Raw genomic sequence first — 15949 nt, forward strand, 5'->3', positions numbered from 1 at the left:
AAAATTATTCCATGTTGGCTGATTGTCATATATTTTTAAATTTGATTAATTTCAATTGAGACTAGAAGGTAATGTTACTGTCATGAGACATTTTTTGAAATTGTCACAAATTTACAGGAAGAGATGAAATCTTTATTTTATGCCTCAGTTATAATGTATTTCAAAATCATTATGTTATATAAGAATTGAGATCAAAACTGCCACATGGCTACATTGTGTTGTTTGTCTTATTGTTCTTTTATTTATATTTGGCTTGCAACCTCAAAGATTTGTCTTTGTCTGGTCAGCAGGAAGAAAAAAGTCATGGCTCCTTTAAGGGTCCCCCCCTTCAAATGGGGAGGGGGCCAAAACCTCACCGAACCTGGAGGCTGGCTGGAGGGGCTAAGGTAAGCCACTAGTGCCCTGTGCACCTGGGGCACAGAATATATAACTTGTCCCTTTGGAGGCAGCCCTCTCTATCATACCCAAATTAGTAGCTACCACCCTCCCAGCCATGGGATCAGAGAAGGATCATATTTTGTGGTCTGCTGTGGGTACTGCACTAGTTGCCTTTTTGGGGACTGGGAAGGAATGTTTCCCTCACTGACACATTAGCTGTGGCAGGGTGGGTTTTTTTGCCTTCGCCATAGTAGCTTAGGGACCTGGCGGGATAGGTCAGGAGGTAAGGTTCAAGATATTGTAACTTAACAGGTGGCAGGTGTCCAGTGCAGGTATTCATTCCATAGGGGTCTGGTTCCTTGATACACTGGAGCTGGAAGTGAATTTAGGAGAAGGATGGGAAACGGAGTTGGGGCTCATAATGTGTTGCACAGTGAGAAGACAACCTCCTTTCCCCAGCCCCTTTAGCCTCACCACCCTCCTTCTATGGAGTCACAACAATAGGCTAGGATGCAGTTTGGAAGAGCAGGGGGCTGACAGCACCCCTCAGATAGGTGGAAACAAGTGAGGAAGGAAGGATGACTTGTATGAGTCCCCAGACGAGTTAAATTAATAAAGTTGTGACCTAATTAATGCACATCCCTCACATCCTGTCTTTCTTCCTGCATGTCCAGGAAAATGCATCAGGCTGGTCTAGTGATAGTTGTTTATACCGTTATGAGGGAGACCCAGGTTCATCTCACTGTCCTAGAATCTACCTCATTCTATGGGCCTTTAAGGAGTTCAAAAGCAGCCAACTATGCTAATTATGGAATGGACCATTTCCAATCCCATCCAGTCCTGTTTGTTGTCAGGATAGTGGCTGGTATGTGGGATCTCAAGGTGGAAAGGGTAAAACAGAGGCTGGGGGAATAAAATGAACCTCAGGCTCTTACTTCCACCATTGCTCCCAACACACACACACACACACACACACACACACACACACACACACACACACACACACACACANCACACACACACACACACACACACACACACACACACACACACACACACTAAAAGTAATAAAAACATCAAGTTTCAAGTATCTGTAAAATACGATGAAATGAAAATGCTGCACATAAGAAATAAAGTAAGTTTTACTAAGCTTATTCTCTTTAATTTTCATTAGCTACAACTGTTTTAACATTAGCATGCCCAAAATATTTATTTTGTTGTGCCTATTATTGTGTGTGAATTAAAGAGAGTATAATAGACATTTATGGCTTTTAGTTCAAAACACACATTTGAATTTGTTTCTAACTTCCTTAGAAAAGTGAATGTTTTGGTTTGTGGAGTTTGAGGGGCTGGCAGACACCACGTTGCCACCAACAATGCAAACTCTCCTTTGCTGTTTTGCCAATGTAAGTAAGTATACATTAAGGGAAACACCCAGCTGAGTGCTATTTCATCTTTGTTAGTTTAGTCTGTGGTCTCCCTTCATCAGATAATTACAATTTTCCATAATGTACTGCATTTCATAAAGTACGATGGTTTTGTGGTATCAGCTGATGTCCAACAGGAACCAAAATTAAGACTATCATGTGTCGCAGAAACTCAACTGAACTAAATCTGTTATTCCAAGGTGAGAGAGCAGTACTTTAACCACCAAGTTATACATTTTCTTTGGACAGATGCCACATGTCTAACTGAATCAGGGCCAAAGGCTTAAATAGCAGAAACACCATGGAAGTTTTCACACCATTTACCAGGGAAAGAGCTTCGGAGGCTGTCCCAAGAGGAAGGAGAAACATTCTCATCATGTGATTATTTATTCCCATTTTATATTTGATGTGATGGTTTCTCCTCCCATTATCTGTTCAGCACTTTAAAAGTCTGTTGTTTACACAGCTGTGACTGAGGGTTAGTCAAGCAGGCGTCATGAATGTTTGGAAAGTGAGTGAGACATAGATCTTTAAAAAAAGAAATTTACAAAGGCCAGTCTGTGTCTACAAACTCATAATTTCTCTCTCTCTCTCTCTCTCTCTCTCTCTCACACACACACACACACACACACACAATTAACCTTTTAATAAACAGATTCTTTTAAAAGATATTTTAGTGTATTTTTTCCTTGGAAAAATTGATTAGTACCTAGATATTTATTTTCTCACAATTTTGGTTATTTCTGATTTTTTTATTTCATTGTTAAAAAATTAGAAATTTTACTCTACTAAGTAACTGTGGGATAATACAGTCATTTATCTGATTGAGTTTTTAAAAATATTTATTAACATTTTTCAATCTTTTTTCTTATAACAAACCCAAAGAAATTCTAGATACCAACAGACAGACATTTATCTGACTGTAAATATGATGGCTATATTAGTGCCTCAGAATTCCAGATATAAAAAGTGGGGGCTAAATATAGACTAAAGGTATTTTATATATTTTTATATCTTAATATTGCACTGATCCAGCAAATCACTTAATGTTAAGCATACGCCTAAGTGCTGTTGACATCAACGCAACTAAAGCATATGCTTAAAATTAAGCACAGATTTCAAAACTTTGATTAATTGTGCCCTAAATTATTAATGTAAAAAATAAAATGTGTAGGGTTGATGGAATCTTAAGTAAATAAATTATAAAGCACTGCCCTTTGCCTCCAAATGACATAAGAAATACAAAGTTTCAGGGTCTGATTTTCAGCAAGCCACTAAATATATATTTGTATGTTTCTATTTTCTATATGCAAAGCACTACAGAATGTGTAATGTAAATCTCCCAATCTGTTGCACACATGGCAAGATGTCTCTCTTTTTGGCATGTGTGTCTGTAAATCAGGAATTTGTGCATGCACATCCAATGATGCATGTGCAAAAAAGACATGCATGGGTATGTATGCAAATACTTGAAGATCAGACTCTCAGTTCACTTGAGTTAAAACAAAACGGTTACTCACCTTCTCATAACTGTTGTTCTTTGAGATGTGTTGTTCATGTCCATTCCAATCCGATGTGCACACACGACAGTCAGAAGATTTTCCCCCTAGTAGTATCTGTAGGGTAGGTCTGGGTGCCCCCTGGAGTCACGCCCTCATGGCGCTCAATATAGTGCCCTGCCGACCCAACCCCCCCTCTTGTTGGCTACTCCGACAGCGGGGCAGTAGGGTAAGTATTGGAATGGACATGAACAACACATCTGGAAGAACAGTTATGAGAAGGTGAGTAACCGTTTTTTTTTCTTTCAGTGCTTGTTCATGTCAATTCTAATCAAGTGACTCCCAAGCCTAAATTAGGGAGGCGGGGTCGGAGTTGTCCACTGACTGGAGCACCACTCTACCAAAGGCCGCATCGTCTCTGACCTGCTGGGTAATCGCATAATGTGCGGTGAAAGTATGTATGGAGGACCATGTCTCTGCTCTGCATATTTCCTGGGTGGGAACCTGCCCCAGGAATGCTGCTGAAGAAGCCTTTGTCCTGGTGGAGTGCGCAGTGAGCAGAGGGGCAGGCACCACCGCCAGTTTGTAACACTCTTGAAAATCTCTTCCATTTGGCAAGGTAGGTAGCTCTAGTGGAGGGTTTCCTACTGCACTGCCAAGGAGAACTTGTCTAACCTAGTCCGAGCAGGAGAGCTCCACCGGGTTTAGCCACGGAGCTTCCACACCATGAGGTGCAACGACTCGAGATTTGGGTGCTCCGCATGGTAGAGAGGGGATATTCACCCCAATTCTCTTCCCTTCCGCCCTTCCACCCCACTTCCCCATCCCTCTTCAGGGACGCTTCTCACGAGCAACTCCACATAAAGAAGGTGCAATCGCTTCTCTCACTGGGCACAGTTGAAGAGGTTCCTCAGGAGCAGAAGGGCAAGGGCTTCTATTCCTGGTATTTCCTAATACCAAAAGCCAAAGGCAGGCTCAGGCCCATCCTAGACCTGCGAGAGCTCAAGTTCATATGGAACTTGAGTTTCTTCATGGGTCTCCTTGGTCTCCATCATCCCTTCCTTGGATCCAGGGGATGGTATGACACCCTCAACTTGAAGGACGCATACTTTCATATGGCAATCACACCATCCCACAGAAAATACCTCAGGACTTCTAGTTCACAGTCCTTCCTTTCGGCCTGTCAACAGCGGCTTGGGTATTTACCAAATGCAGGGCAGTCATGGCCGCGTTTCTGCACAGGTACCCGGTACAGGTGTTCGTGTACCTCAACGACTGGCTGATCAAGGGCCGCTCCAGGGCTCAAGTGGAGGCGCAAGTCAGATTCATCATTGCAACGTTTGACAAACTGGGCCTTCTCCCGAACGCAGGGAAGTCAACTCTGTCCCCTGTTCAGAGGATAGAGTTCATACAGGCAGTGCTGGACTCGACCCAGGCCAAGGCGTATTTACCGGAATCAAGGTTCTGGCCTTGGACGACATCATTTGGAGTCTCAGGCAGTCCCTCACCACCACAGCAAGGAATTGCCTCAAGCTTCTGGGACACATGGCCGCTTGTTCGTATGTGGTGCAGCATGCCAGGCTCAGACTCCAGCCGCTCCAATCATGGCTAGCCTCAGTGTATCGGCCGGCCCAAGACAGTTTGGACAGGTTCGTTACTTTGCCTCGCGTGGGTCTCAACTCCCTTCTGTGGTGGCTCAACCCACACCTAGTGTGTGCAGGGGTCCCCTTCGTCAGCCCCCAGCTAACTCTCTCATTGGTTACAGATACATTGGACTTGGGCTGGGGGGCACATCTGGGAGATCTCAGGACACAAGGCCTCTGGTCTCAGGCAGAGCTCGCTCTCCTCATCAATGTCAGAGAGCTGTACGCCTGGTATGTCAGACTTTCCAAGCCCATTTAAGTGGGAGATGTGTATCAGTGATGACAGACAACACCACAGTGATGTTCTGTATCAGCAAACAGGGGGGTGCATGCTTCTCTCCCCTTTGCCAGAAAGCCCTCGTGCTGTGGGACTTTTGTGTACAGCAGTCAATACACCTGCAAGCATCATACCTCCCTGGGGTACAGAACGAGTTAGCGGACTATCTCAGCAGGTAGTTCCATAGCCATGAGTGGTCCTAATGCCTGGATGTCGCAAACTCCTTTTTCCATCAGTGCGGCTTTCCCCAGGTAGACCTCTTTGCCACACGGCACAACAGGAAGTGTCAGCAGTTCTGGGCTCTATAGCAGATGTGTTCCTCCTTCCCTGGGGAGGCCGTCTCCTATATGTGTTCCCGCCTATCCCTCTCGTTCACAAGTGCTCCTCAAGATACGGAGGGATTGAGTGGTGGTAATATTGATAGCCCCAGCCTGACCCTGCCAACATTGGTATACATTGCTCCTGGACATGTCCATGGAAGCCCCAGTCACTTTGCAGTCCAACATAATACGGGCCCATGAATGGTAGAAAGGGGATAGACAGGACGAAAAGGTAAAGTAGGATGGATCCAGTCTTTGCACTGGTGTGTCGCCCCTGGGTGCACCTTCAAAAGGCTGGTTTTGGGCCTGAGGAGGGTTTAGACTGGCCACAGCCCTGACCAGAGGAGGGGGCGAGGTCTCTTCCTTGAGTTCCTATTTCTCCTGCGCGACCTGTCCTGCCTACCCTGAGGTTGATAATTCCTCGGTGGGGGCTGGGTTCTAATGTGCCTCCATTGCGTGGCAGGGGTGTGGAGTCCCAGGACTTCAAGGTGGCTTGAAAGTCCTTGAGGCTGTGCTGACGAGAGTCAGTTTTCTCGAAAAACAAAGACTGACCCTCAAAGGGTCCATGCTCGTAGGGGAGGCCAAAGACTTGCAGCCAGGAACTCCTCCTTATGGCCACCCTGGTAGCCATGGTGCAAGATGCTGCATCCACTGCATCCAGGGCCGCCTAGAGGGATGTATAGGAAATTAATTTGCCCTCCTCTACTAGCATGGAAAACTCCTCAGGAGAATCCATAGGGAGGAGTTCTGCAAATTTTTGCATGGCTCGCAAGTATTATAATTGTACCTGCTAACCACCACCTGATGGTTAGTGATACGGAACTGCAACCCCCACATGGAATATATGTTTTGGAAACATGAAAGATTTGAGCGCTTTTTCCACTGTTTTGTATTGTCATATTTCTGACAGGGGGGTGCCCAGGCCGACCCTACAGATACTGCTAGGGGAAAAATCTTCCAGCTGTCGTGCATATGGTACGCACACACCTGATTGGAATTGACATGAACAAGCACTCAAAGAAGAACTATATATTTAAATAAAAATTATTTGGTAGTAATGACAGTATGAAAGGTCTCTCTTGAAATGTAAAGACATACAATTTGGATTTGAACACCAGACTCAGTCTAGTGTCTAATAAACATTAATGCAGATTACAAAGCCACCAAGAATAGTTTGACATCATTGGCAGTCTCTGTTCAAGAAAGGCCCAAGACTGAGGAGCAGAGATGTTATTGGTTAGGAATGATGTACATTGGCAGAGCTATGGTAATCAGAATAACCAACTTTAATATCAGATGTTTGTGAACTGCTTCACAGCTAATAGGGTAGAAACAGATGACACTATTAGACACCCCCATGACTCTTTTCTGTGTCATCTTCTCCTGATCTCCCCCCAAAAATCTCCTCTTAACTTTCCCCCTGAGACTCCTAGCTTTACAACACTATTAGCGATATATTTGTTTTTTCTATCCTTGAAGTTTCATGAGTTTTTGCATCATACATTTATAACTGGTCTTTGGTGAGGCCACACTTTTATAGAACTGGTCCAGGAGTAAACATGTTATATTTTGGATGCCAAAACTGCACACTTTTTTTTCATGAATACTGGTAATCCACTCTTCTGAATGCCCCAGTAATTGAGCACATCTTAAATACCGAGGTGAGAAAAAGATGGAGTTGCAGCCGAAGGTCTCGATCCTTCAACTGCGTCTGCACAGGTGGATCCAGGGGCTCATATTGAATTCAGCGATCAGGGCTCCACCTGAATTAAAGCACTGGCAGGATTGGGGCCTAAATTCTCCTTTTACTGACCTTGGTGTGTATAAGCCAGATTCCTGCTGTTATTTGAATATGTTTTATGCATAAAATTTGCATTTTCAATTTTTGTTTTAAAAATATATATTCTATAGTTGCTAATGGAAGACAGACTTTTTCAAATAAATACTATCCTTTACTACTTTTGAAGTCAGTACAGGAATCACATATATTGGGATTTTAAGTGCACAATGGAACAGGTTTTCTTTTATGACTATTAATAATTATGATAAAATGTTAATGATTAATTACTAATATGCAATATTCAGCTGAATATGCACAAAAATCCATGATAAAATAAATCTTTTATGTAACTTGTTAAAAGGATACACAAGTATATTCCTTAAACCAAAAATATACAGGAAGATTTTTTTCTCCCCCCCCCCCACCCCCTCAATACCAAAGGCACAAAAGTCCCGCAGATTTTCATTTTATATTAAAAAAAAGTGTTTGTTGTTTCAGTGAATGTTTCTTACTTTGGGTACAAAATAAAGAAAAGAGAAACAGGTGCTTTGAAACCTGCGCATTCATTTTTTGTTAAATGTATTTTGTATTGAGTTGAAATGAATACTGGAACACAACAAGATGGCTGGAACTAAGGAGCTGAATGTTCATATAGTGACAGGATCATTTCAGGACATAGCAAATAATAGATGAATTTCTGCCAAATAAAAGGAAAACTCTAGGTCCCCTGGGGTGAATAAAGAGAAGTGTGAACATACAGAGGGAACAGCCTTTAACCACATGTGAAAAAGTCCCTGAATTAAAGTTATGCTTCAGTTATGCCCTGCCCCTACCTTCAGTAGAAATGGCACCTACTTCTCTTTAGTAGAGTGGAAATGGGATGACATTTCTCTATGTGCAAAATAGCACACACGTATAAAAACAAATATGCAAAGGCTGAATACATCTGTAACATTTGCGTGTTAATGTTTACAACAATATAAGGCAGACAAGATATTTTTCTGTGCATGCAGGTAAAATAAGGCACCAGCCCATGTTGGGGGTGATATGGGAGCACATAGCAGGAGCTCCCAGAAGCACTGTGCCTGACTCAGGCACATGGCATGCCAAAGCTCCAGGAAGCATGGCCTTTGCATTATCCTTTGCATGAGTGTAGCATGAACTCCATCACCCCCTTGGTGTGGCTGGTGCTAGGTGAAGGATGTGGCATTGGCCCTGCACCCTTTGAGCAGTGTACCACTGCTGTCATAGCTAGCCTTGCAGATTCCTTGTACTCTGGGGAAAATAACGACTAGACTGAGCCCAGTCCCTGTGCAAGAGGAAAGGCTGTTTGTGCTCTCCTCTGCCTTACACACCCATGCAAGGATCAGCCACAACCTGGCATTTAGCCATTAATTTTCAGCATGAAATGAAAACAAAAAAAAGGTAGTTAACGAAAAATGAACATATTGTAAATTACATAAAAGTTTTCCAAAACCTACAGACACCGTAGGTATTACCACCACTTCACAGTTTGTTTGGGTGATCAGTTCCTAGGATCTTCAGACTCTGAGACAGAACCCCATCTGAGCTTAATGAGAAAGAGTTTGCTACCAAGCTATACAGAAAAGTGCATGCTTTGTGTCTTATATAGTACACAAAGAAATATCCTGTCCCGTGAAACACTGATTGTAGGAAGTGTTTTTTTCCTTCAGTTGTGCAAGCAAACAGAGATAAAAGAATGGTAAGATGTATTGTCCTTCACAATGTACATCAGCTTGCAGTGTTCCCTGGTAACATATAGGTTCCCTTATTCCATTTGTCAAATAATATAGTGTACAGGGCCTCCTACTTGGCTCTAATTTCCATACTGTCTGGTTTCCTATATAAGATCTTCCTCCATGATGAACCTTAACAGAGGAGAGAAAATGAGTAAGTATGTGTTTTGTTAGTGCCCAAAGAAGGGGTTCATATTGAGAGGAAATAAGTTTTTCTCTTCCAAACTGAACACAAATGAAGTTGTGCCCATTCAAGATGCCAAACTGAGACACCACTTGCTGTAGACTGTACAGATGTTCACAAAATGATCATGCACGCTTGCTGATCTGTGGGGGCTTTCCTTTCCCTCAGCAATAAATGATACTTGGATACATCCATGAATTCTGCTTGGCTTCTTGGGCTTGGCTTCCCCTCTGCTGGAATCAGATGTCCTGCTGGGCTCCTTGGGAATGGCTCCCCTTGATGTGACTCTGCTAGGCTCATAGGTCTTGGTTCATTTTTGATTGGGGAAAAAATAGTTAGATCTCGCAAGTGCCATCCACTTATGGCACCAAAATGAGATGGCACTCATAGCTGGCTGTAGATCTTCGTATTATGATTTACCCTCTCCTTTTTCATGCTTTGATCAGCAGTGAAATAGTTAATGTTGTCATTTATGTTATCATCAGATATCAGTACTGAGATGAGGCCCCTTGAGATGAAAGTATACTGCAGTTTGTTTCCTCACAAGCAAGTAAATGGCAATACTGCTGTGTACTATTCTTCTAAACCAGCAATTCTCCAGATCTTTCACGCCTTCAACCACTTCATAAGGTGAGATCCTCAACCCATTGCTATTGGTTCACACTTCATTTTATTATGTAGCTGTTTCATAGACAGTGTTGCAGTACCAATGTGCTTCCCTGTGCAAGCACATCTCAGGAAACGTTGCAGAACAAAATACTGAAGAAAGCATATACACAAAGTGGGAATCTGAATAAACTAGAAAGAGTGTGTAGCTCTGATTCTTTAACAAGAAGAACTTGCCTCTTAGGTGTTGCACAAAAGAAAACGCTGATCTATTATTAGGAAGGTAAAAAGGCACTATGTTCAGTGAGCCAAATCCTGGTTCCATTTGAGTCACCAGGAGTTTTGCCTTGTGCAAAAGATTTGGAGAGATGGGAGACAGGATGAAATTTCCAGGGCCTCCTGAATTATGTAGATTGGATATTGGTAGTACAGCAAGTTATTCTAAAGCTATCCAGAAGCTACCTCAGCCTGCAATGTAAACCCAAAATTAAAAAACAAATATTTGTTTGTTTGGGGGGAAAAGCTCATGTAAATCAATTTGTCAACCTCTTATTCTCTACTCCCCCTTATCTTGGACCTGTTCCTCTCCCCAGACTGGAGCTGTGTAGCCTACTTGGAGGCAACTTTCTGAGAGAGAGTCCTAAGATAACTTTTAAGTAAGGTGTTTGTAGTAGCATCCACAGTGTGTTAGACACTGAATAACAGAGAAAGGCACAGTGGCTGCTCTGAAAGGCTCACGATCTAAAAAGACAGATCAAGAGTAAAAAAAATAGGGACAAGAGGCTAGAGTATAACCAACAAGTAACGTGGTCAAGGTGACTGGCCATGTCTTGATGAGCCAATGTGTTGGGGATTTTTCAAACTAGATAAACAAATTGCCACTCAACTATTGACTTTTGTGAGTTCTTCTGTTAGTATTCAATAAGAAGACTGGATTACCATGTATGAATTTTGCTCTTAACATTACATTTCCTTCAACCTTATCCAGACACCAGTACTTATCTATATAAATTTAAAAAAAATTATTTTAAATCTCATGTGCCATAGCCTTCATTTCACTGCCAAAGATTAACATTGACATCATCACCTCAGCATGGTACACATCATGAGAAACAATGTTCCACAAACCACACTGTGTGAAAAAAGGCCCTGCTAATCAGAGCTCTGAGATTGTTTCGTGTACAAAAATTAAAGGCATCTATGCCATATTTTTGTTGTTAATGATTTATAGCATGTTCAAGAATAACAGACCCAAAAGCAAACATAGCTTATTATGTTACTGTGCTTTAAAAAGGGGTCTAAAATACACTATTTCTTTAGAAAACAGTGATTTAACTACAGCAATAAATAAAATCCAAATCTTCACAATTTTTGTTGTAACTCTTCACACCCCCCCCTTTTTTTTTTTAAAACAGTCTTTCACAATTTTTTATCCTTGCTGTTATTCAGGAGGATGTGCATTTTTTATGCTTTGTATTATGTCTGCAAGCAAAGCAACTGGTATTTTACCTGTGGATGTGTGGAAGCGACATTGTCCAGTCATTGGATCATACTCCTGGTTTTCATTGGAACAGAGACACAGGAAGGTGCCTTCTACGTTTTCACAGAGGGCTTCACCACATATCCCACTCAGCATTTCACATTCATTCACATCTGGAGAATGAAGCATAAATTGATTCAGACGCATTCTCCATCACTGACAGCTCTTTATTTTACCTGCTCTGTCTGTGCCAATATTGTCTGCAGAAAAACAAAGGCGATCCCCGAGGAACAATCGAAACCTGACTACTACTTAAGTGGACTCCTAAGGAAATTAGTTTGTCTGAGGAGATAAAAGCCATTGAAAAAACAGTAAAATTATAAAATGACAGTGTTGATTTTAAGGTAGACCAGAGTCCTAACTTTTTTACTCTCTTTCTCCCACATCCCCATTTCTTACAATGTAAGATATTGACTCCTTTTGAGCTATGTTTGCTATTACCAGGACAGCAGGAAACCCACCGTATTTATTTATTTTATTTAACAGATATTGTGCCAAAACTTGCTGTCATTCTTTCAGAGGTCAGTGAAATCAAAGAGTTCAACAGATAGAAGATGACAGGATTTAGGCCCTGGTATACAAACAGAATTCTCTTCTCCCCACCCCCTGAAAAACTGCCTTCTTGCACCGTGTCCCTTTTGTCCTCTAAACTCATTTTTGTAATAGACTTCTCACCCACAAAACCCTATAGGTTGCTCTGGAGCCCAGAAACATTATTCTGGTATCACCTAGTTAAGTCCCTGTGGACCAATGCAAGTCTCCTCTTCTACAGTAAGGGCTGGGTCCCGTGGTACTCTCAATTGCTGTTGGCCTGAGACCAAAAAACATTCCATGAATCCTAAACTTGGCTCCCAACACTTCTTACCTCATCTAAATACTATGAAAAGTTGCTATTTGACAGGAGAATTGTCTATGGTTTGAATGCCACAGGATTACCAAAAATGCTCAGCACTGGCTTAACTCTGCTCCCACTGAAATCTATCGGAGTTTTACATCTGACTGTCCACAATACAGCACATCCACTAACTACATAACGAAAATTATTACATTATTTTTCATAATTTATACATTTATTTTTTGTATATTTAATTGGCAATATACAGTATAATATTTGTAACAAAGCATACTGGCTCTTTTTTTATCCACCAAAATAAACATGTAGCCATATAATATACTACACTACTGATTTTATATGCTTTTATCTTATCTGGATCAGCTAAGGTGACACTTTCTAAATTAATTTAATTAATTATTGTCTTTTGTTTGCTGCATATTAAGAAGTTCAAAGTCTTCTTTGGGGAACACTGTTTACAAACTATGCAAACACATATTTTCCATAAAAATGTTTTGGTAGTCCATTTACATCAAAATCATTTACAAGCATGTTTGAATACTTTCAACATCTCCTATAATCTCATTAGCACATATCCAACTCAGCAAAACTCTGTGGTTCTTCCATAGTGCAGAATTCCATTCATTTTACTAACAGCCAGAAACAAAAATAAGCTTCCACAAACTTTCTTTTCTTCTTCTTCCCTTCCTTCCTTTTTTCCCTGAATTTGCCGTAGTATTTGAAAAGTTATTATATGCAAAATATTACACACAAACCAATGATTGTCACATTACAAAAGAAAAGCAAATATCAACACAGTACCATATGGGACAGCTCATATTTAGGATTGGCAGAATTCAATTTTGATTTTTTTTTCTAATTTCAATGAGTAATATTGATTTCCCCTCCTGATTTTTAATTATTTTTATAGTTGCCAGAAATTAAGGTGGGGTTGGGGTCGGGTTGGGTTTAGGACTGACAGCAGGGGTTCTGAGAGCTCCCAGCACTGACAGTTGGGCTGCAGGGGCTCCCTGCATGGCCATGGGGCCCAAGCTGCAGGGGAGGCTGTGAGCCTGGCCCAGCGGAGCAGAGATCCCTGGCCAGGACTGCAATGGGCTGTGAGGTACTGCTGCACAGTTCCTGCCCAGGGATGGCTCCCACACTCCTGGCTGATGAGTGAGAGAGTGGGGCCATGACAGCAGAGGTCTCCCTGCACAGCCACAGGACTGGTGACACCTGAACCCTCCAGGCACAAGGTGAGGGAAAGTCGTGTTCTTGACAGAGACAGCAGAGACCCCCAGCCAGGGCCATAACGACGAGTCCCTGGCCATGGGGAAGGCCACCCAGCTGCAAATGGCTCCGGCCCAGGGACAGAGCCATTCATCAGCAGGGTGGCCTCCCTCGTGGCTGGGGACTCATCCTCGCTCTTCTCACAACCTAGCCAGGGATCTCTGCTCTGCCCTGCCAGGAACTCAGCCTTCCTCACACCTAGCGCCTGCAGGGATTGGGTGCCATCGGCTCTGCAGCAGCTGAGAGAGACCTCTGCAGATCCACCATCACAGGAGTGAGGGAGCAGGTCCATAACAGTGCGGCTGCAGTTGCACTGCTGCCGGGTTGGTGACACCTGATCCCTGCAGGTTGCACTCCTGTTACCGACTGTTCTACCATTGATTTCGGGCTGTTTATCAAATCTATCTATTTAAACTGAATCCTGCCAAGCCTATTTCCATTAGTTCAAATAGGCTTAATTTGTCTCAGTTTATATTTCATAACATTGGGAAAAAAACCCATCACTCCCTTAGAATTAATTTTGCTGAAATTTATTTCCTTTCAATTCAATCACTAAGATTAAGGAAATCATAAGTTGAAGCAACATTGGCATTCACACCAGATGAAGGCCCCAATCAAGGAAAGCATCCCTATTCAGCATAGCACCCAAGTATGTGCTTATGACAATGGGATTTAAATATGTCCTTAAGCAATGAACTGAAGCATGTGCTTAAGTGCTTTCCCGAATTGGAGCCTCAGTTAACATGCCTTACCACCCACACATCAGAAAACCAAGACAGACTCAGACTCCTCACCTGCACAACAAGATCCCTTTCCTTTCCACCACGTAGCCATCTGCAAAGCATACATCCAATTCTCCAGAATTGTGCACACATGCACTAACTTAACTGTGCCCTCAGAACCTGTAAAGTACTCATTACTTTTGCCAGTAAAACTCTGTACATTGGTAACATCATTTTTCTGGGGCTACAGTTAATGCTGCATGTTTGGGTATGATAGTGAGGAACTGGATATATCCATCCCCCAGCTCCTGGAGCAGCCCAGTCTGTCTTCTTGGAGCCATTTGCTGAACACAACCATGGAGGAAAGCAGGCGGTAACAAAAAAGAGAAGTAGCTCATGGAATGGGAGAGCTCTAGGTACTCCGGGCATTACTAGAATAGGTTTTGCCAAATTAGGAGGATCATTTAGAATGTTTTACATATAAATTCCCAACTGGCCCACTTGGGAGACATTATCAGAATGTGCATGTTTAGCTTGGAGTTTGTAGGAGCTGCGGTTGTCTAGCTAAAGGGAGTTGAACAAAGGTGAGGGTTGTCAGGACCATATTTGTAAGAGAGCATTTTAAAGTATTTGTTTTCTAAAAGATTTAGTAACGCTGGCAGAGGAAACATTATAGAAAACTCCCTTTGCCCAGGAAGAGATAGTGTGCAGAATTTGGAAACTCAATGAAATCATTTGTTTAAGATAGGGATTTTATCCCTATTGTTATTTAAATTCTCAATGCAATCTTTACTATGTAGTCACTACTGATACCTCCATAATTCTGTAGGTAACCACAGACGTCTACTAGTTGGCAACACCCAGTTGTTATAAAATAAACTATATAAAAATCAAGGAAATACTCACTGCTTCATGACTGATGGGCTATACTGTGCAAATGACTCCTATTCAGAATACAGAGCTCAGTCGGATCTGAACCTGCAAACTATTATGCATCTGCTTCATTTTAAGCACCTGAATAGTTCTGCTGACTTCAGTGGCATCAGGGTCTCAACAAGGTCAAACTAGAAGTTGCAGGCACAGAAAAACTAAAGCAAACTGTCAACATGTTTAATAATAACCCCCCCCAAGCCATTAACTAAGAAATAGACAGATATTTGCTTTAAAAAGCATTTATGCATTCTGATTTTTAGAGTCAGCTCCTAGTCCTATTGAAGTCATTGGGAATTTTTGCCATTGATGTGAGTGGTATCAGGAGTTATCCATATACCATATAACCCAGGGGTGGGCAAACTACGGCCCACGGGCTGGATCTGACCTGTCAGGGTTTTGGATCTGTCCCGCGGGATTGCAACCCCCGTGGCGCCACGGGCCCCGCACCGCTCACGAAAGTGGCTGGCACCACAGCCCTGCGTCCCCGGGGAGGGGTTGGGGGAGGGGAGAGAGGCAGAGGGCTCTGTGCACTGCCTTCACCTGCAGGCACCGCCCCTCGCAGCTCCCAATGCCATTGGCTGGGAACGGGGAACCGTGGCCAATGGGAGCTTCGGGGAAGGTACTCGCAGGTGAGGGCAGCGCACAGAGCCCTCTGCCCCCTCCAGGGGCCGCGGGGATGTGGTGCCGGCTGCTTCCAGGAGTGTCATGGCACGGGGCTAGGGTAAGCAGGGAGCCTGCCTGAGCCCTGCTGCATGCCGCTG

The 15949-nt window shown here is 42.8% G+C and overlaps 1 protein-coding gene across 6 annotated transcripts in view; it reads right to left on the reverse strand.

Annotated features, from left to right (window-relative positions):
* Positions 1 to 15949, reverse strand: part of LTBP1 (latent transforming growth factor beta binding protein 1) — a 324664-nt gene that overhangs the window by 47331 nt on the left and 261384 nt on the right. For all 6 annotated transcript variants that reach the window (XM_034764910.1, XM_034764911.1, XM_034764912.1 and 3 more), the window contains one exon: positions 11381 to 11524. In XM_034764910.1, the coding sequence (XP_034620801.1) occupies positions 11381 to 11524 (144 nt within the window). The remainder of the gene's footprint in view (positions 1 to 11380; positions 11525 to 15949) is intronic.

Source organism: Trachemys scripta, chromosome 3, assembly GCF_013100865.1.
Source record: "Trachemys scripta elegans isolate TJP31775 chromosome 3, CAS_Tse_1.0, whole genome shotgun sequence".
Classification (NCBI taxonomy): domain Eukaryota; kingdom Metazoa; phylum Chordata; order Testudines; family Emydidae; genus Trachemys; species Trachemys scripta.